The sequence below is a fragment of the Eutrigla gurnardus genome (assembly GCF_963514095.1).
Source record: "Eutrigla gurnardus genome assembly, chromosome: 5".
Lineage (NCBI taxonomy): Eukaryota > Metazoa > Chordata > Actinopteri > Perciformes > Triglidae > Eutrigla > Eutrigla gurnardus.
The window spans coordinates 3,009,436-3,031,586 of record NC_139919.1 but is presented as its reverse complement, the minus strand read 5'-3'; the positions used below and the strand labels follow the sequence as shown (position 1 = coordinate 3,031,586).

Sequence of the window (22,151 nt, the reverse complement as noted above, 5' to 3'; positions counted from 1 at the left end):
GTCTTTTACTGACCACTTCTGCTTGACCTTGATGGAAAACGTCCTGACGTCGAGAAAACGGAAACCTCGGTGCTCAAAGTATCTGACAGCAACTTCACGGAGACATAACAGGAGCTCCGTCACCACATCAGGACGTAGAATCACACCTCCTCAGAAGCACGAGTCGATTCAACAGTGAGGCTGGATGTCCAGACAGCAGAATGGTGGATTGTGGGACATTTCATAAAGGTCCAGTGTTGTTTCTTTCCTGAGCTCTCATCACAGCTCCACTTACTTCCTGGTCATTCCTCTCTCCTTTCTCACTTTCTTTTGGATGACCAGGGCATTCATCAAAATAAAAGCACATAAGACCATCCTGTTCACCATTTCTGTTCAGTTTATTGTTGGCATATTGATGTGTTTGTGTTGTAATGTGTGAGAAAGAAATGTGTCCATTGTGTACAACACCCTCTTGCACCCGGCCTTGTTTTTGTTTCTTTATAAACGGACCCTTAACATTTTGGTTACAATGACACAGAATCACCATGGATTTCAATCTAAATTATTACCTCCTTTTTTATTTATAGACATGGTCTTTATCAATATCCAAAAGTGGAAAAAAAGTGAAACAATGCGAAACAATGAGAACTCGAGTTTTACATCCGCTAAGGCTGTTCTGTCTCTCTTTCGGTCTCCCGCTGGGAAAAAGAAAAAGCCTTTTCAGGGGCACTTAAACGAGAGTCAAACCTCGGAATCCAGCAAACGGATAGCACGCCTTCAGAACAAGTAGATATAGATAGATTTATATATAGAGAGTTTTATATTCAGCTTGAAACTTTAAAAGAGTACAGTAAACACTTCTCACACATGATAGAAACTACTTGACGTCTCAGAATCCGGAACGTGTCGGTCAAACGTTGTCCGAGCCGATGATGTGATGAACAAACCAAACCCGAAGCAAAAAAAGACGAAAATGTGAACAGAACTTGTCAAATAAAACATAAATAAAAAAATATCCTGCCCACAATCTTTTCTTACAAAGTTTGAAGTAGATCTGAAGAGAGACACCTCACCACACGAACAGAATAGAAAAATCTAAAACAGTGGAATTGCATTTTGAAATGCACAAAGATCCTCCTGTACAATTTGGCGTCTCTCTCCGAGTACAAACGCCTAAAGGGCTCAGTGGCGGTTTCTCTCGGTGGCTCTCGCTTATTTTTTTTATTTTTTTTGTCTCTTAGTACACACATGTAGTTTTCGCCTGGTTTTGTTTTTCCTTAAAAATGTATACATCAGTGCTGTAAACAGGCACACGCAGATTGGAAAAAGACAGAGAGATCAGTGTCCAGTAGATCTCTCCGTCGTCGCTTCCTCCTCCTCGGTAGGTTTCTCAGTCCCGCTGAGACGAAGGGCCCCTCCCGGTAAGGCTATCCGTCTACCCCGTGTCCCACCATCTCCTAATCCAGAGTGGGGGGGGCCGGCCATGCTCCAAGGAATTCACTTTGTGTGTCATCTGGTGGGTTTGTATTTCAAACGTAGCTGTGTGAGGAGGGATGAGGGAGAGGAGGCAAATGGGTTGAAAACTCGATGCTTGTTTTTAGAGCCTTGGTCGTCGGGGAGCGATTGTGCAAAGTCACGCGGTCTCTGGTATGTCCACGCGGAAGGAGCTAGCGAATCCTTTTCCTCGCTGCAAGAGAGCAAAAACACGAAGCCTGGTTAGCCGTGTGTGTGTATTCTTTAAAATGAATGTAAAGCACATTTGCAGTAATATTCTGGGGAAATACTGTGACACTAAATGTGCAACGAGCAGAAAGCTGCTCCCAAATCACTCGGAGTAACATGAGAGTCCCCTGTGGGTGATATGGGATGTGTGTGTGACGGTGAGGGGGGAGTGGGGGGGAAAGAGGGATGAAGGAAAACCAAAAAGAAAGAAAAACAGCACTCAAATGGCCTCATTCACACAGAGTTGGACACATGATGAACAACAATCGGTAGGAAGTGTCACATCCCCGAGCTGGGCCCACTCAATTCACCCCAGTGAAATGGCTCATGGATAATGTGTGTGTGACCAGTTATGTGAGGGGGGGAGGGTTGTGGGAATAATAGAGACATTGGGGGGGTAGTGAATATTGCATGGCCAATTTATTTAGGACAACAACAAAAGGGGGATGCTTGGATTTAACAGGCTGGAGTCTCGCCTCTCATTCATGCCTCCTCCATGTCGTCTGAGTTTGATGATGGTAATCACGGGGCTCTGGCTATCATCCCCCTTCTGTGTCCCTCCCTGCTGCACCCCTCCCTGACCCGACCCCGGGCCCAGGCCTCCACCTCCAGGACAAAGAGTCTCTGTGTATCACTGGCTGACTTGATCAGATTAGGGAGTTCCAGCCTCCTGGCATGATCATTCTGTCCCTTCCTCCACTCCCCCTGCCTCCCCCCTCCTTCTCTCCCACTGTTGTCCCTCTCTGCTATCACCCCCCCCCACACACACACACACACACACTCATTAGCATAAGAGCTACAGTGATCTACTTTGAGAGGGGAGTGGCGATGTCCGTGGGAAAACGCTGCGATGTATTGGAGCCCTCCACCCTGAGTGCTGCATTAAACACGCCGCGGTCGCCATCGGACGGGACGGCACACAACAACGTGCATCACAGCCGACTGACGCGCAGGAAGCAAAACATCCTCGGCAGAATCCTGTTTGCTGTTCCGTGTCTGGTTGTGTCTGATAATGTGGATTATCAGACCTGGAAGGGTTCTACTGTTCACTTCTTCAGATGAGATGTTCTTGTCTTTTAGATAAACACTCTCATGTGTGTATGCTTCTATATTTATATAAACGTATCATTTTCATTTGTTATTTTTACATTTGGTCTACATTCATTGCTCTACAGAGCTTTACATCCCTACTGGCTTTTTACGGTTCTACATTTTCTGCTTATTCATATCACTGCTGTATGATCCTCATCTTAATCAATATCTGTCATCTCTCAAGGCCCCGATCCCACCGCGGTGTGACGTTACCTTTGGCAAAGTGTGTCATGCAAAACAGCTGATCAGCCTCTGGAGCCAGCGCTGCTGTGTAACCCGGCAACCAGGTGGGATTCATGGGGGGAATGGATTCAATTCATCCTAATTAAAAAGCACTAATATCACCTTTCCTACCACATCCACCTCCATCAACACAGGACGGACGTGGGTAAGTTGTAATGCCTGACTCCATTTGATTGACTGCCATAGACGAGCACTGCGACTCCACGGCTGCTGCCGAACAGAGTTTAACCTTCATGTGAAAGCGTGTTCGAAGCGTGAGAAAGGGCCTGGATGGCTCAGTGGTGGAGTTGGGTCCCGTATCGAGGCCGAGTCCTCACTGCAGCAGCCCTTTCTAAAATGTCATCCTCATCTCTCTCCCTCTTTCACTCTCACTCTCTCAATAAAAGGCAAACACGGCAAATGGCCCTAAAACATTATGTACCTGGGATGTGATGAACAGACACCACTAATACCTGAAATACTGGCCAGTATTCTGGAGATTATATGTCTAAGGCTTTTATTTTGAAAGGTAAGAACCGAATGAGTGGATCTGGTCCTTTATCCTGGTGTGAACTACGTTCCACACAACGGCATGGATTGATGCTTTTAGTCATGGCGTAAAAGATCAGCAACTATTGACCTTGTTGCAATAAAAACGTACATCATTTTTTCCCCGTCGCATAATATTTTATTATAAAAATTAATAGAATTATATTATTAATATATATGAATATTAATAATACAATACTATTATATTACACAAAACAATATAATAGTATTATATTTTTTATAGAAATGTATAATTTATTTATAAATCATGATTATTTTTGAAAGTATTTTTAACAAAAAAAAACAATAACAAATATAATGATGTGTAAATTAATGAGGTGGAAAAAGCTCCTTGTGTGTGTAAAGGCTTTCAGACACTGACTGTGTTTTACAATGATCTCATTGGTTAATAATAATAATAATAATTATAATTATAATTATAATAATACAACATGTTATCTACTATTCATTTAGATGACACGTTTACAATCATGAATACATTATCAAATAAATCGATCTCAATAATGTGAATGAATGAAATACGTTATTGCTGTAATTCCTCATACAATCAAAACAATATGATAATGATCTGGCCGGAAAGTTGACCCGATGACATCGTCGATGATGTCACTAGCACACATTGTGTTAAAAACGCCACGTTTCTCTAACGAGGAAGAAGTTACTGGTAGCCGCTCCACAACTTTGTGATCCAGGGTTAAAGAGCAGATAAAAAGCATAGCAATGAGAAAAAGAAACTTTAACCAAAGGGGGAGCGCCGCCTTGCTGTTCCCAACATCACGCTGCGGTGTGCAGCGGCGGCGGGGAGGCAGCAGCGCTCCGACACTCCTAACTCCAGCTGGCTGTGTCAGATGATGAGAGAGTGGAGCCTCTTCAGGCGCTGCTTAACTAAATTATAATTAAGCATTATCACCAAATTGCAGTGATTGAGGATGTATCTCTTTGTGGCCTTTGAATGAGAGTTTAGAAACAGTAATTCCTTGGGAAAAGAATTTCCTTTTTTCTTCCTCCTCAAATATGTAAAAGTGCTTTTGATGCTCGGCTGCGACACAATGACGTCTGCTGAACGAGCAGCGATGTTAGAAGCTCGCTGCCTGCTGCTTTGCTGCTTCTTCTTCTTCGCTGACTGGAAACACTTGCTGCTTATATTACAGCAGCCATTTTATTTTCCTATACTGAGACGGAGCTTCCTTAATGATAACATCTTCAACCACATCAAAGCAAAACGTATAGATCATAATTGCTTTTGGCATGTTTCATTTGGAAAAGGTCCACGGGCCAATCGGTGCCTATGTGTGTGTGTGTGTGTGTGTGTGTGTGTGTGTGAGGGAGATAATGGAGTTGCCTGAGAAAGAGGGAAGAGTTAGTTAAACACTCTGATGGGGGAGCTGGGAAAACAGGGGTCACACCTCCAATGAATTTCACGTTTCCAGCCAATCCACGGAGGAAATCTCATTTTGAATCTTTTTTCTTTTCCCTTTAATTCGATCACCAGATCAGAGGAGCTGAAGCGGCTGCAGCAGAACACAATACTCACTTAAATAAGCCGGCTTATAAGGTGCTCTGGAAATAGGCAGAGATGCATCCAACTCTTTCCTCTCTAAGGAGCCCTGCTGGAGGCTGGGCTGATGGGGTTTGAGATGATGGTGGAAGTGGTGGTGGTTTTGGTGGTGGAGGTGACTGGCAGAAGTCTCTTTGCCAAAGGTGGAGAATGACTTATCAGCTGTTTGCTCTGGGCTTTCAAATACCTCTGTGTCCGGGACTGAGTCCATGCCGGGCACGTGGAGGTTGCTGCGGTAGTCCGGGCCCTGGCGGCCGTCGGAGGCCACGAAGCTCGGCATCCAGCAGCGGTCGGAGTGGCCCAGGGCCTTGCACTCCTCCGTGCAGTTCGAGAAAAGGTCGGCGCCTGGAGGGGGGGTGTAAAAAAACACACAAGGTGTTAAAATCTATCAAGGCCAACAGGAACCATGAAACCTGAAACACACCAGTCCGCCTTTCCACCATGCTTTCATGCAGCCGGCTCTTTGATTCCTCGTGTCGAGTTTCACCGTTTACATCAAAGCTCCCTGCACAATGGATGCAAAGCACACACACACACACACACACACACACACACACACACACACACACACTGCAACTCGTGAGGCTGCTGCACTTTGTGAAAGCACAACTCCTCGTAAAGCGATTCTAATATCTGGTCATGGTTCAGTACGTCTCCTCAACACAACGCTCCTTCACAGCGCTACATTTCACAGGGAACACACGTCTCACTTCACTCCAGCCAACTTTTCTACTTATTTTTTTCTAAAGAAGAATACTGTTTGTTTTCTGGAATGCGCTGGAATCAAGAAATGTTATTTCATTCATATTAAAATATTTTTTTAACCAAGACACTAAATACCTAAACTAAATGAAATCATTGACTGGAGAAAAGGTGAAGAAACTTTAGAAAAGCCACTCTTTTTTCATTTCCCACCAAAAGTATGTCAAGGCTCCGGTGGTCTGAAAGTTCTGTGTGAACTGAAAGAGATTTAGTTTTAAATGACTTAAAGAATCCTTGTGTGTGTGTGTGTGTGTGTGTGTGTGTGTGATGCCATTGCAAGTAAACACAGTTTTATTTATAGACAAATTTGCCCCAAGTGATCTGTGGAGCATATGATACTGTCTCTCTTTAAACCCTTAGACCCTAGACCCTAGACCCTAGACCCTCTGGCCAGAGGAGGACACACTAAAAAAAAAAACCTTCGAAAGCTCCTGAAGAGCAACAGCGAGAGCCGAGTCCACTCTTCCAGAGTTTACATCCAGAATGTCTACAACAAAGTATGAAAATACTGTTACAAGAACAAACCTGTGCAATCCTGAAAGGTACTTAATTCCATTTTCAATTCAGAGCATTAATGTCATCAAACAACTGTTGATGTAAAGATGCAGAGTATTAGAGAGGACGATAGGCTCCCTCTGTGTGTGTTGTTATCAGAGCTTCTCCTCTCTTAGCTTGTAGTTCGCGTGTAGCATCGTAGCATCGTCAGCGTGCGTACAGCCGATAACCTCGACGGCAGCGTGGCGGCTGCTGCACAACACTGGAAGTATAGTTTTGCATGATGATTGACTAAAAGATTATGAAATCAAAATGTGCTATAAAAGCTAACAATGGTGGATAATGGTATCATTAATGTAAATGTTTTAACCTTCAGGAACTAATCCAACAGCCATAACCTGGAGAATCCTCCTCATCTCTATAACCCATCACAACAGGACTGTATGTGTGTTACCTTCAACACCAAACTCAACCCCCCCCCACCTCCAGCATCGGGCCCCTCGGGGCCCTGACCTCAGATAAGATCTTCCATCAGATGCAAAGCCCCCCCCACCCCAGAGGGGGGCGGAGCCTCCAGAGGACAAAGGGAGAGCATGTGTGTGTGTTTGAGTGGCATGCTCCCTTCAGCCTGGCATAAGATCAACCAAACCATCAACTCAATAGTATTGGATTACCCAGCATGCCCCTGTGTCGGGCCCTCGCCCCTATTGTCCCCCATGAACAAACAAAAAATCACTTGAAGCATGCCGGCATCGATGTAAGGAATGAGTTGTGATGTCTGGATGTGTGTGAGGAAGGCACCGTCAGAGGTCAGAGGTCAGAGGGGAACCAGTTAACCCAGTCAGCTGTTCCAAGCCAAACGGTGTTTTCATTGCTCCGTATGTTTTTGTTGCACTAGAGCCTCGATCCTGTGTTTGGATGTATTCTGAAAGCTAAATCCTCTTGTTGTGTGTGTGTGTGTGTGTGTGTGTGTGTGTGTGTGTGTGTGTGTGTGTGTGTGTGTGTGTGTGTGTGTGTCTGAGTCTGTTTGGGGCTCCAATCTGAACCGTCCAGCTCGGCTATCTGCTACTAATCCCTCTGAATACAGACTGATTAGACGGCAGCAGTGTGTGTGTGTGTGTGTGTGTGTGTGTGTGTATCGGTCAACAGAGGGGGAATTTGCTTTGTTACAAAGCGGATTAATTTGGCTTGCCGTCACTAACGGCTTGGAAAAGTGCCCAGTCTCTAACGACAGGGTTTCTTATTAAATATTAACCAACATGCCATAAATAACACCAACACATTAAGGTTTAATACGGCTCTTACATGAGAGCTGTACGGCTTCATGGTGTGTGTGTGTGTGTGGGGGGGGGGGGGGGGGGGGGGGGGGGGGCAGGGAGGGGGAGTGGAGCATTGTGGGTTGCAATGCAGCAGGTGATGATGGGTAAAAAGGAAATGCATCACTCACACTCTTCTACCGTTAGATTATATATATATATATATATATATATATATATATATATATATATATATATATATATATATATAAGTATATATAAATATAAGTATATATATACAGTATATATTATATATTTATATATATATCATATATATATATATATATATATTTATATACAGTTTATATATATATATATGTATATATATATATATATGTATATATCATATATATATATATATATCAATATTTATATACAGTTTATATATATAAATATATATATAAATATTTAAATATTTATATACAGTTTATATATAAACTAACAAAAAATAATCAGGCAAGCATGTGATTATTATGTGTTCCATTGGTAACCTAAAACCAGGTCTGGGTATCAGGACTGAGTCAGACCGGCATCGCTGCTCCTCTGTGGGCAGAAAAAAGGAAAAGAAAAAAAGTGGAAGGAGGACATGCGGCTCTGCTTCCATTACAAAATGGATGCTGTGTTAATTCTCAAAATGGGAACAGGAAATGTGACATTTAGACTCACACACACACACACACACACACACACACGCACACACACACGCACACACACACACACACACACACACACACACACACACACACACTCACATACAGACACACACAGTAATCTCAGACAGCAGATGAAGTTGTGATTCATGATATTTCTTGACATTTTGGCAGACGTGGATGTTCCCTGACATGTTCCTTACATTAGATAGTCCACACTGTAAAACTGAACCCTTCACCACACACACACACACACACACACACAGGGTTGAGGGTGATGCCCGCATCTCCTCCACTACGCACCAACATCCCTCGGAGCAAACAGGGTGTGAGTTACGAGGCTGCGTCCAGCGGAGGAGTCAAGCATCTGCGTCTCTTCACCACGGAACGCAGAGGGAATGTGTCAACACGTCCCACGCTACGGCAAAAACAAGCAGAGGCCAGCGAGACCAGTGAGGACCAGCGAGGACCAGGAGAAGGGGGGGGGGGGGGGGGGGGGGGTCTCATCTCTCTCCAGGCTGCACGGAGCTCGCGGGAGGGCAAATGCAAAGTCTCGATAATAACCTTCATTTGGTAATTGGTATGCAGAGGTCTGAAAAATGAATTACTGATCAACGAGCTGTTACCACGGTGATAACATGAACCGCTGGCCTAAGGAGGAATTCATCATGGCAGAGGGGAGAGATGGGAGTGCAGTGGGGAGAAAAGTGGATAAGCGCCTCGGCTCAATCTCCTCCAAGTGCGTGACATTGGCTATATTGATAATATGTACTTTACAGATGTTGCGAGGCTGGAAATGCGGCCCCTCAAGAGACTCCAGGGGCCAGACGTTGTCCTTGAGGACCAGCAGCAAATGAGCTGCTTTATTCATTCCACAAGAAAATGTGTCCATCGCAGAATGTATAGAACGAGCTTTAACTACGTCCACGACTAATCCATGAACTATGTTCATTCAACACAGCTCTCATGTCCAGACTGTGGGAGGAGTCATGAGCAACTGGTTTTCACTACTGGACTGTATCATGTTCATATAAACCACACTCCTCTGAAAGGACTGCTGCTCACACAGTAACCTAAAGGTGAACACAATAATAATAATGATATTGGAATCGCAAACTGTTCAGTCTGGAGGTCCAATGTGTCTCCTCATGTTATTGGTATTGAGAATAAAAACACTGCAGTTCAGTATTTCCTCTACCATGGAGTTGCAGCAGCGCAGGTGACAGGTTTTTGTGCTCGTGTATTTCTATCAGAAAAACCACTGAAACAATTCCTCGTGTTATATCAAGTTACTCGATTCTAAAAAATGCTCAAGGCAAAAACTCTGCCTCGAAGCTTCGTTAAATTCCTCTCTCTGCATTATGCAACCTGCTCAGCAGGGATCATTGTTCCACACGGAGCGTTTCTGAGGAAGCCAGGGCTCCAGAGTGCAAACATGCAGGACGCACATGCAACCCAACATCAGTGTAGCGTCGTGTTTTTTTATTTTCCCCACAGCATACAGGGATGAATCGCCACGTTCTGAGCCAATCAGAGGCCGAGTAGGGGCGGGCCTTCGTCTCTGATTGGCTCTGACCCCGGTCTCTTCTTCGCTGAATGTTTGTGAGGAAAAGTAATCAGGCGGAGTGACTTCAGCGTCAAAAATGAAAACAACTCTCAATGGGTTTTTTTCGTACAGAAAGTTGCCGTGCCCGTAACACCTGTCTCCCCTCGCACTGTAAGACACCAGTCCTGTCTCACTGTCTCCCCTTGTACTGTAAGATACCGGTCCTGTCTCACTGTCTCCCCTCCCATAAGATACCGGTCCTGTCTCACTGTCTCCCCTCCCATAAGATACCGGTCCTGTCTCACTGTCTCCCCTCCCATAAGATACCGGTCCTGTCTCACTGTCTCCCCTCCCATAAGATACCGGTCCTGTCTCACTGTCTCCCCTCCCATAAGATACCGGTCCTGTCTCACTGACTCCCCCCGTAAGATACCGGTCCTGTCTCACTGACTCCGTCCGAGCCGGTGTCAGGAACCGCGTGGTCCAGTCGGGCGTATACATTTACTGTAAAGAGTTACGGCCAGAGCCGGGCTGGGAACGCTGCCTTTACTGTCGGAGCGTTGTCGTTCAGAGTCGTTAAAAAGCACCAGAAACATAACCGGTACCGGGACAGGTGCATGGTGGGCCGAGGTGCATTTCGGCTCAGACAAACGAGATCCTCTCGTTAAAAACGTTCATTCAGCAGCGGCCGTCATATTTCAGGTGCATATAGGATACCATCCATCCATCCATCCATTTTCTTCCGCTTTATCCGGGACCGGGTCGCGGGGGCAGCTGCCTGAGCAGGGACGCCCAGACTTCCCTCTCCCCGGACACTTCCCCCAGCTCCTCCGGGAGGACCCCAAGGCGTTCCCAGGCCAGCCGGGTGACATAGTCACTCCAGCGTGTCCTGGGTCTTCCTCGGGGTCTCCTCCCGGTGGGACATGCCTGGAACACCTCCCGAGGGAGGCGTCCAGGGGGCATCCGATACAGATGCCCGAGCCACCTCAACTGGCTCCTCTCGATGTGGAGGAGCAGCGCCTCTACTCCGAGCTCCTCCCGTGTGACGGAGCTCCTCACCCTATCTCTAAGGGAGCGCCCCGCCACCCTGCGGAGGAAGCTCATTTCGGCCGCTTGTATCCGGGATCTTATTCTTTCGGTCATGACCCAAAGTTCATGACCATAGGTGAGGGTAGGAACGTAGATTGACCGGTAAATTGAGAGCTTCGCCTTTCGGCTCAGCTCTCTCTTTACCACGACGGACCGATACAACGACTGCATTACTGCAGCCGCTGCACCGATCCGCCTGTCAATCTCACGTTCCATCCTTCCCTCACTCGTGAACAAGACCCCAAGATACTTAAACTCCTCCACTTGAGGCAGGAACTCCCCCCCGACCTGGAGGGAGCAAGCCACCTTTTTCCGGTCGAGAACCATGGCCTCAGATTTGGAGGTGCTAATCCTCATCCCGGCTGCTTCACACTCGGCTGCAAACCGCCCCAGGGCATGCTGGAGGTCCTGGCTCGAAGGAGCCAACAGGACCACATCGTCTGCAAAAAGCAGGGATGAAATCCAGTGGCTCCCGAACCAGATCCCCTCCGGCCCACGGCTGCGCCTAGAAATCCTGTCCATAAAAATAATGAACAGGACCGGTGACAAAGGGCAGCCCTGCCGGAGTCCAACATGCACCTGAAACAGGTCTGACTTACTGCCGGCAATGCGAACCAAGCTCCTGCTCCGGTCATACAGGGACCGAACAGCCCTTAGCAGAGGGCCCCCGACCCCGTACTCCCGAAGTACCTCCCACAGAATGCCACGAGGAACACGGTCGAATGCCTTCTCCAAGTCCACAAAACACATGTGGACTGGTTGGGCAAACTCCCATGAACCCTCGAGCACCCTGCAGAGGGTATAGAGCTGGTCCAGTGTTCCACGGCCAGGACGAAAACCGCATTGTTCCTCCTGAATCTGAGGTTCGACTATCGGCCGAATTTTCCTCTCCAGTACCCTGGAATAGACTTTCCCGGGGAGGCTGAGAAGTGTGATCCCCCGATAGTTGGAACACACCCTCCGGTCCCCCTTTTTGAATAGAGGGACCACCACCCCGGTCTGCCAGTCCAGAGGCACTGTCCCCGACTGCCACGCGATGTTGCAGAGACGTGTCAGCCACGACAGCCCCACAGCATCCAGAGACTTGAGGTACTCAGGGCGGATCTCATCCACCCCCGGTGCCTTGCCACCGGGGAGCTTCTTAACTACCTCGGTGACTTCAGCCCGGGTAATGGGTGGATGAACCTCCGAGTCTCCAGCCTCTGCTTCCTCAATGGAAGACGTGTCAGTGGGGTTGAGGAGATCCTCGAAGTATTCCTTCCACCGCCCGACGATATCCCCAGTCGAAGTCAGCAGCTCCCCACCTCCACCGTAAACAGTGTTGGTGGAGGGCTGCTTCCCCTTCCTGAGGCGCCGGATGGTTTGCCAGAATTTCCTCGAGGCCGACCGATAGTCCTCCTCCATGGCCTCCCCGAACTCTTCCCAGACCCGAACCTTTGCTTCAGCGACTACCCGCGCTGCAGCACGCTTGGCCTGCCGGTACCCGTCAGCTGCCTCGGGAGTCCCCCGAGCCAACCAGGTTCGGTAGGACTCCTTCTTCAGCTTGACAGCATCCCTTACTTCCGGTGTCCACCACCGGGTTCGGGGATTGCCACCACGACAGGCACCGGAGACCTTACGGCCACAGCTTCGAACAGCCGCGTCCACAATGGAAGCAGAGAACAAGGTCCATTCGGACTCAATGTCCCCAGCCTCCCTCGGGATCTGGTCAAAGCTCTCCCGGAGGTGGGAGTTGAAGACCTCCCTGACAGGGGGTTCCACCAGATGTTCCCAGCAGACCCTCACAACACGTTTAGGTCTGCCAAGTCTGTCCAGCTTCCTCCCCTGCCAGCGGATCCAACTCACCACCAGGTGGTGATCAGTTGACAGCTCAGCCCCTCTCTTCACCCGAGTGTCCAAGACATACGGCCGGAGGTCAGATGACACAACCATAAAGTCGATCATTGACCTCCGGCCTAGGGTGTCCTGGTGCCACGTGCACTGATGGACACCCTTATGCTTGAACATGGTGTTCGTTATGGACAAACTGTGACTAGCACAGAAGTCCAATAACAGAACCCCACTCGGGTTCTGATCGGGGAGGCCGTTCCTCCCAATCACGCCCCTCCAGGTAACACTGTCATTGCCCACGTGAGCGTTGAAGTCCCCCAGTAAAACAATGGAGTCCCCGGTTGGAGCACTCTCAAGTACCCCTCCCAAGGACTCCAAGAAGGCCGGGTACTCTGCACTGCCGTTTGGCCCGTAGGCCGAAACAACAGTGAGAGACCTATCCCCGACCCGAAGGCGCAGGGAGACGACCCTCTCGTTCACTGGGGAAAACTCCAACACATGGCGGCTGAGCTGGGGGGCTACAAGCAAGCCCACACCAGCTCGGCGCCTTTCACCGCGGGCAACTCCAGAGTAGAAGAGAGTCCAGCCTCTCTCAAGGAGTTGGGTTCCAGAGCCCAGACTGTGCGTGGAGGTGAGCCCAACTACCTGTAGCCGGTAGCGCTCTACCTCCCGCACTAGCTCAGGCTCTTTCCCCCCCAGTGAGGTGACATTCCATGTCCCCATGGCTAGAGTCACCGTCCGGGGATTGGGTCGCCGGGGCACCCGCCCAGGACAGCCACCCAAATCCCACCGCACCGGCCCCCTATGGACCCTCCTGCGGGTGGTGGGCCTACAGGAGGGCGGGCCCCACGTCGCTCCTTCGGGCTGCGCCCGGCCGGGTCCCGTGGGCACAGACCCGGCCACCAGACGCTCGCCTGCGAGCCCCAACCCCGGGCCTGGCTCCAGGGTGGGGCCCCGGTGACGCCAATCCGGGCGACGTACACTTCCTTTTATGTTTTTTCTTCATAAGGGGGTTTCTGAACCGCTCTTAGTCTGACCTGTCACCTAGGACCTGTTTGCCTTGGGAGACCCTACCAGGGGCATTAAGCCCCGGACAACATAGCTCCTAGGATCATTCAGGTGCTCAAACCACTCCACCACGGTAAGGTGTCGGTTCAAGGAGGGCATATAGGATACATATGTGTGAAAAGAGGCCTCTATCGTGTCTACATGAAATACATATTTAGAAGACTTTCCCTGAATGAAGTCTTCACTATTTATTGCACGAGATAGAAGAGATTTGGTATTTTCATCAAACACACCGGCACAGTGACTCTTCATGTGCAGTATTGTTCATTTGACCTTTACTGCAAATCTCTCTCACATTGAAAATAGTCCTGGCAGGCCCGAGGACTGTTTATTCCCAGTGTGTGTGTGTGTGTGTGTGTGTGTTTCATCCTGCTCACAGGTGAGTGTGGATGTAAGTGTACGTGATGAGGCTCTGGATCGGGGAACGACGGAGCGCTCTGCGACGGAGGAAGATGTTGGCACGACAACGCAGCCGGCAGAGAAAAGCAACATAAATTGCTGTCGAAGTAAAAAAAAAAAAAAAGACAAATTATGGGGCAGCATCCTCCTCAGGGACGCTGGTTCATCACCATTATTATTATTACTGGAGGATTTATCTGCCAATGTAGCAAATTTACCCCCCATAGAACAATCCACCATGCTGCCCCGATGTGGTTCCACTTCAGCATGCAGAACCCCGATGTGGTTCCACCGGACCCTCGCCTCGGACAAGCGGGATGAGCACAAGGAATCAAATGCATTGTGGGATGCTAAGCCACGCTATCAATTATCCTAATCAAACAACGACTTAATGCAGCAAATAATCTGGTTAAAGGCACTAAGCTGGCTGAGCAAAGTAACTCCTCCTCTCCATCACCATGGAGACAGGAAGTCGGGGGGGGGGGGGGGGGGGGTGAACACAGCACACACAACACAACACACACACACAGCACAACACAACACACGAAAACACACACACGACACTATACAGGAGTGGCAGTGAGGCATGAAGAGCAACATGGAGAATGGAGGAGGACAGTCCATCACATCACACGTTCATACGTGGATCATATGTGATCCGGTCAGATCATCTCTACAACCAGTCTGTCATTCTACCATCCCATCATTCAACTTTTACTACTAGTGTGTTTGATTCCTCCTGAAGTCACCATCAGATCCATCAGATCCATCAGATCCATGACATGATGCCTCACAGAAACACAGCCGGATCTATGGAACGTTTTGTTCCTAGCAACGTGGCCTTTTGTGATTTTGGGGTTGAGAATGTTTCTCTCATTAGCATATTTAACGTTCTAATCATATGTGATGTTGGTGAAAACCTCCTCAGCTGTATCACAATCTGCAGACCTTTCTGGTCATAAATGAGATGTGTATCAAAAACTGTCAAGTACGGAGCGAGCTGTGAAAAATGTGCGGCCAGATAAGAATCCTGTTCCAAGGCTCCATGTGATTCCCAGGAGGCCCCGGCCCTCAGGGGCCACGAAGCCCCCGAGGCAATTAGCATGTGGTAATGTGATGAAATGAATGGAGCCTGAGATGCTGAAGGATTTAAGGCATTATTAGGTCACATCACCTACAGAAGGACCACAGTTTGACTTCCTTTCGGTTATGAGCTGATATTAAAGTCACATGGAGCGCTCCACTTATTACATTATTGTACATTTGACCATAGTTCCGTCTCCTGGGATTCATGCTGTGATCTGGTTTTATTTGATGATTTATGTATTTCATCTCAAATAGGACGACTTACATGTTAACAGATACCCATGCCCTACCTTCCCCTGTTGTTTCACTAAAACGCTTTCAGGCGAGGGATGATTTATGAACAAATCCCTCTTTTAGACAAAATGTCCCGTAAATATATGGATTGAAGACATTTTGAAGGCACTACAGGTGAAAAATACCTCATCGATATCATCATGAAACTTCCCAGATTCATGATTAACGTTAAGACAACTATTTTTTGTATCAGAAGTTTTCTGAAATGTTTAAATATGAACAAATGAGGCCAAATCTAATTTTAGATTTAGAAGAAATCTACAGACACAAACAGACAAAAGTGGTGAAATTAAGAAAACTGACTAGAGCATGAAAACATTCTCCAGCGTGAGGCCTCTAAGTGAACCTCCAGTATCCGCACACACACACACACACACATACACACACACTGACTATTTGGAGGCGAATATGAACTCTGGCTGCCAGCTGGCTCGGCCGACATCAGGACTCTTCTCAGTGGCCACAAAGAGGAAGATCTGAAGCAGGTCTAAACCACGAGGCTGGTCCTCTGTGAACCCGTCACTAGAGGACAGTGGAAGAGGTGGCAGGCGAGCTCCCGTTGGCAAGGCGACCCCCCCCCCCCCCACCCCCCTGACATGATGGTCGCACCAAAGAAAGCCCACGGCTGAATGAAGACATAAACGGCATTCAGAGCTCCGCAGCGTTATTGTGTGAGCTGGGACAGACGGGGATGGAGGAACATGGGCAGGGAGGGAAAGAGAAGTGCAGTTGGAGAGGAGCTGCACGAGTGAATGCATTAATTCATTTAATGAACGGATGAATCGTCTGTTTTGTTTTGCGACGGCACGGCAACCTCTCTGGTCCGCTTCCCAGCACTCCAGCGCAAGCGCCGCCTCATTAAAACGCCTGTCACGTCTCGCCGAGCGGTCTCCAGCTCCGAGTGCCCGAGCTCCTCATTAACACCGCCACGTATTTACAAACAGCAGCACCGGGGGCTCCGCTGTCCGCTGTCCGCTGCCGCCAACGCATCACCAGTCACAAACGACAGGCCGCACATACGAAGACGCGTTCCCGGCGAGGGCGAGGAGCTGGGAGGCGGCTCACGGGGACCCGGGGCTCCTTGAGCAACTTTTTCTTCCAGCAGAGGAATTCCAATGTCTCCGAGTCCAACTGCATTGTCAGCATTAAGGCTGATCCTGGGTCTGCTGCTCACCCTCACCCACCTCAAAGGATGCGCTCCTGTTTGCCACCGACAGAATGACTCTTTACTGGGCTTCATTTCATGTCCACTGATGATAATTACATTTTTTCAACCTTATTACGTTTTTTTTAATGTAAAATGTTATATATATATATATATATACACACACACACACATATATATATGTGTGTGTGTGTGTGTGTGTGTGTGTATATATATATATATATGTGTGTGTGTGTGTATATATATATATATATACACACACACACACACACACACACATATATATATATGTATATATATATATATATATATATACACACACACACACACATACATATATACTATGTAACATCTAACATCCCTAAATTGACCGTTTTTTTTTCAATCAGTAGGTCTTGGCCTCATCATAATGATTAAAAACCATTCAAATTATCATTATCCGTTTTGTAAATACTAAATAAAAAATTATATATTTTTAAAAATTATATATATATATGTATATATATAATTAAAAAAGAAATATATATATATATATATATATATATATATATATATATATATATATATATATATATATAGAGAGAGAGAGAGAGAGAGAGAGAGAGAGAGAGAGAGAGAGATTGATCATCAATCTCTGATTCTAATTCAAATATATGTTGAGGTTTAACCTGATAAAGACAATGACATGTTGCCATAGAGATGACTAAATGTTCAACTATGTCACCTGTGACTCAGAGTGGGCCCAGCAAACCTTCCCAATAAAATATACAACAAGTTAAACAACACTGAACACACATTTCAAGCTAAAGCCCTGATCTTTATCTTCATGTGAAGGTCCGACCGACTAGAGACGGGCGGCAACCTGGACCAGCGCCGCATAGCAACCACATGCTAATCAACCTCTAGTCCTGTAAAGCCACACAGGCGCTCTGTAAACACAGCTCCCATGAAGGCGGCGGGGTTAGAGGAGAAAGAGGAGGGTCTCTTACCGGAGGAGTGGCCTCGGTTGGTGGCGTCGTGGTCGCTGTCTCCCTGCTCGCTGTCGCCGTGGCCGCTGTCTTTGGAGCTCACCATGTCGGCCTCCTGGAAGGCCGAGCTGGAAGCACACGCGCATTAAATCTTTAAATGTGCTTTGATATATATGTGTGTGTGTGTATATGTATATATATATATATATTATATATATATATATATCTCATCACAGTAAATGCGGGGGATGGGGGAGGCCTCTCTGTATTTACCTGTTGACGCGTCTCGGCCTGTCGACCAGGTAGCTGAGTTCAGCTCGCTGGTGTTTGGTCTGAAAGAGAAGGCAGCCACGTCAGTGTGAGAGTACCACACACAGACACACACACACACACACACACACACACACACACACACACACACATTATATTCATACACTTCTCTTCCTCAGATTTCTATCATCTCAAAGCACAACAGCATGCAGCCCCCCCCACCCCCCCCCCCCCCCAGCACTAAAGGCAACATGTCAGCACTAACGTGACATGAATCAGACGATGATAAAGCCGTTTGTAGAGCTGACATGCCACTGAACTAAGCTAACGGCTCCTGGGTCTACTGGTGTCCAGCAGCAGGCTGCATGTGTCTAAGGGGAGCTGCTGGTCTGGATCAGGTCTAAGACATGCTGCGGGGAGCTTACACCGTCGGCATCGGAGGGACTCTTACCTCGTTTGACAAAATGCTGCCGTTTGATATGATGTCAGGCTGCTGGTCTGAGTACCCTGTCACTATGGCCCCACACGGGTTGTGATCGGTGTCTGTGCTCCGAGACGGACTACGCGGCTTTAGGAACATGAGGTCGGTTTTGGCAGACTCTGGCGTCAGACATACCTGGTAGCAATAGTTCTGGTTTTGGTGGTGTGAGCCGAAGCTCCCAGACTCCTCCACGGGGACCTGAGCCGTGCCGGCCCCGCTGACGTTACCAGCACTTTGCACCAGCATGATATCCGACTTGCTGAGCTTCTTCTTGCGAGCCCGGGCCTGCCGTGAGCAGCAGGAGCTGCAGCCCAGGCAGCACTCGCTGGTCACGCAGGTGTACAGGTTGAACTTTTTGTCCTTCTGGCAGCGCACGGCCAGCACGATCATGACCAGGAGGAAGATGAAGGAGACGGAGCCCAGGGCGATGATGAGGATGAGGGTGAGGTCCAGGGTCCCGTCTTTGGCCTTGGCAGTGCCTGCCCGGTCTCCGGCGCCTCGGCCTTCGGGCACGCTGTCCACCAGCACCACCAGCACACTGGCGCTGGAGGACAGTGGCGGCTGGCCGTGGTCTCGCACCTCGATCAGCAGGTCGTACAGCTGGTGGGGGTCTCGCTTGGTGGACACCCGCCTCGCCGTCCTCAGCTCGCCCGTCCTCCAGTCCATTCGGAACATGCCATTCTCGTTGCCCCTCTGGATGCTGTAGGACAGCCGGGCGTTCTCCCCGTCGTCCGCATCCATGGCCACGATGCGGGTCACCAGGTAGCCCGGCTCTGCCGACCGGGGGAGGGGCTCCTTGGCCGTGCCGTTCTTCCCCAGGGGGGCCAGCACCAGGGGGGCGTTGTCATTCTGGTCCACGATGATGACTTTGACTGTGGCGTTGGAGGAGAGCACCGGGGCGCCCGCGTCTTGGGCCTGGACCATGAAGGTGAACTCCTTCAGCTGCTCGTAGTCGAAGGAGCGGAGCGCGTACAGGTACCCGGTCTCCTCGTTGATGGACACGTAGGTCTTCACCGACATGCCCTGGATCTCACACTCTAGGATGGAGTACGTGATGAGCGCGTTCTGCCCGATGTCCGGGTCCAGAGCCGTCACCGCGTGGATGTACGCCCCGGGCACGTTGTTCTCCGTCACGTACACGTCATAGATGGCCTGCGTAAAGGTGGGCGCGTTGTCGTTCTCGTCAGACACCTGGACCCGGATGGACTTGCTGGTGGCCAGTGAGGGCGAGCCTTTGTCCCGCGCCACCACGGTGACGGAGTAGGAGTCCGCCAGCTCCCGGTTCAGCGGGCCGTCGGTCACGATGGTGAAATAATTCCTGAAGGACGATTTCAACTTGAACGGCACGTCACCGAGGACCTCCACGTGGATCTGCCCGTTCTCCTCCGCGTCCCGGTCCGTCACGCTCAGCAGCGCGATGACGGTGCCGGGAGCCGCCTTTTCGCTCACGGACTCGGTGACGGTGCTGAAGGTGATCTCCGGCGCGTTGTCGTTCACGTCGGTGACTTTGACGAGCACTTTGCAGTGCGCGGGCACGGCGTTTGGCCCCAGGTCCTTGGCCTGCACGAAGATCTGGTAGAGGCTGCTCTCCTCGAAGTCCACCTCGCCGCGCACCTCGATGCGCCCGGTGCGCGGGTCGATGCTGAACAGGTCCTTCACGCGGCTGGAGATGTGGTTGCTGAAGGAGTACACGATCTCCCCGTTCAGACCCTCGTCCAGGTCGGTGGCGTTCAGCTGGATGACCAGCATGCCCGCCGGGACGTTCTCCGAGAGGCTCACCGTGTAGACGGGCTGGTCGAACACCGGCACGTTGTCGTTCGAGTCCAGAACTTTGACCACCAGCAGCGCGGTGCCTGTCCGGGGAGGCTGCCCGCCGTCCACCGCGGTCAGCACGTACCTGTGCGCCGCCTGCTGCTCCCGGTCCAGGGGCTTCTCCAGGACCAGCTCCGCGAACTTGTTCCCGTCGGTTTGGGTCTGCACGTCCAGGTAGAAGTAGTTGTTCGTGGTGATGTCGTACGTGCGTAAAGCGTTCGAGCCCACGTCCGGGTCGAACGCGCTCTCCAGGGGGAAGCGGGTTCCCGGGGTGGCGCTCTCGGAGATCTCCACCGTGATGTCCGTCTCCGGGAAGCTGGGCGGGTTGTCGTTTATGTCCACCACCTCGATCTCGACCCGAAACAGCTCCAGCGGGTTCTCCAAGAACACCTCCATGTTGAGCTGGCAGCTCGCGCTCTGCTTGCAGATCTGCTCCCGGTCGATCTTTTCGTTAACGAACAGCACACCGTTCTCCAGGTTCACCTCCAGGTACGGCGTCCGAGAGCTGGGCACCACCTGGAAGCGGCGGGAGGCCAGCTTGGTAAGGTCCAGTCCCAGGTCCTCGGGGATATTCCCCACCAGGGTGCCATGGTCCGCCTCCTCCGGCACAGAGTAGCGTATCTGAGAGAGCACTCCATCCGCGATGCACAGGGCGATCACAAGCACGATCATCGCCGGGGAAACAAGTGCACTTTGGTAGGAAAGATTACACACCGTAGTATCCTCTGTTATTGGACAAGATGTGCACTTCCATCAGCCATTGCAGTCGCGAGGTAAAGTCTCCAAAATGCGTAAAAGTCTCCTAAAAACGCGTAAAGGCGTCCCGAGAAGCCTGTCCCATTAAAAGTGCGGCATGTTGCTTTCTCCCCGGACTTTCACACACTGCTCCTCTCTCTCCGGTCTCCGGTCTCCGGTGTCTCGCCTCTCAGACATGTCCCGGAGAAGCCGCGGCGCACATTCCAACGAAGCGCAGTGCTGCCGGTGTGATGGCACCAGTCTGGAGAGGACGCGAGTTTTAAAACAGGCAGATCAATATCCATAGGAGGGAAGGAGAGCTGGTTGTTCTCTGCTGTCCGACGGCTCCTCCTGCGCTCCTGACTCGTGTGTCTCCTGTTGGCACCCTGCTCCTCACTGCGGTCCCCTCCACTCCACTCTCCACTGACGCTCTTCACACAACTATTTGCTTTATTTCCCCGCATCGCGCCTCCCCCTCTCAGCCCCCGCGGCTCCGAGTCACGCTGACAGCGCTCTCGCGATTGGACGGCAGGGTTGCCTGTCAACGCCCCGCTCGGCCCCACGTCTCTCTCTCTCTCTCTCTCTCTCTCTCTCTCTCTCTCTCTCTCTCTCTCTCTCTCTCTCTCTCTCTCTCTCTCTCTCTCTCTCCCTCCCCTCTGGGCTCCGAGTGGCTTCCCGTAACCGTACCTGACGCCAAAGAGAAGAGGGGCAGAGAGAACGACCAGGCCGGACTTTTGTGACTCCCAACAGCTGTGTGCGTAATGTTAAGCGCACCATGTAATGAAGCAGCGCGCGCGTGTGTGTGTGTGTGTGTGTGTGTGTGTGTGTGTGTGTGTGTGTGTGTGTGTGTGTGTGTATGTGTGAGGGGGACTTGTTGACTTGCCGGCAGGCTCCGTCTCAGCGGCTCACCAGGTTAATGTATGCAAATGTTGTGATATGTATGCGGGGATTGAGACGCCGCGCGCGCATCCGCTCTAATTACTGCCGGTAGTTGAAAGGTTATGAAGTCTCCTCGACCACCGCGGCAGCGGGACGGAGAGGC

At 49.8% G+C, this 22,151-nt stretch overlaps 1 protein-coding gene across 2 annotated transcripts; it reads right to left on the bottom strand.

The window, feature by feature from the left end:
* Positions 1–366: 366 nt before the first annotated feature.
* pcdh10b (protocadherin 10b) lies at positions 367–21,521 on the bottom strand. 2 transcript variants are annotated; one of them, XM_084009548.1, is made up of 5 exons: positions 18,533–21,521; positions 18,085–18,143; positions 17,833–17,939; positions 5,331–5,488; positions 367–1,666 (listed from the first exon to the last, which is right to left on the bottom strand). In XM_084009548.1, exons 1-5 carry the CDS (start codon positions 21,044–21,046, stop codon positions 1,613–1,615), a joined length of 2,892 nt encoding a protein of 963 aa, XP_083865674.1. In that variant the 5' UTR covers positions 21,047–21,521; the 3' UTR covers positions 367–1,612. The 2 variants fall into 2 exon arrangements, with proteins under 2 accessions (XP_083865674.1, XP_083865675.1); XM_084009549.1 differs by having other exon boundaries at positions 18,698–21,521.
* Between the last annotated feature and the right edge of the window lie 630 nt (positions 21,522–22,151).

Coding starts and splice junctions, on each gene's coding strand:
- pcdh10b (XM_084009548.1), bottom strand. CDS start 21,046: ATGATCGTGCTTGTGATCGCCCTGTGCATCGCGGATGGAGTGCTCTCT. Junction 18,144..18,532: donor GCAGCATTTTGTCAAACGAG/GTAAGAGTCCCT, acceptor CTTCTCTTTCAG/ACCAAACACCAGCGAGCTGA. Junction 5,489..17,832: donor CAACCGAGGCCACTCCTCCG/GTAAGAGACCCT, acceptor CCCCCCCTCCAG/GCGCCGACCTTTTCTCGAAC.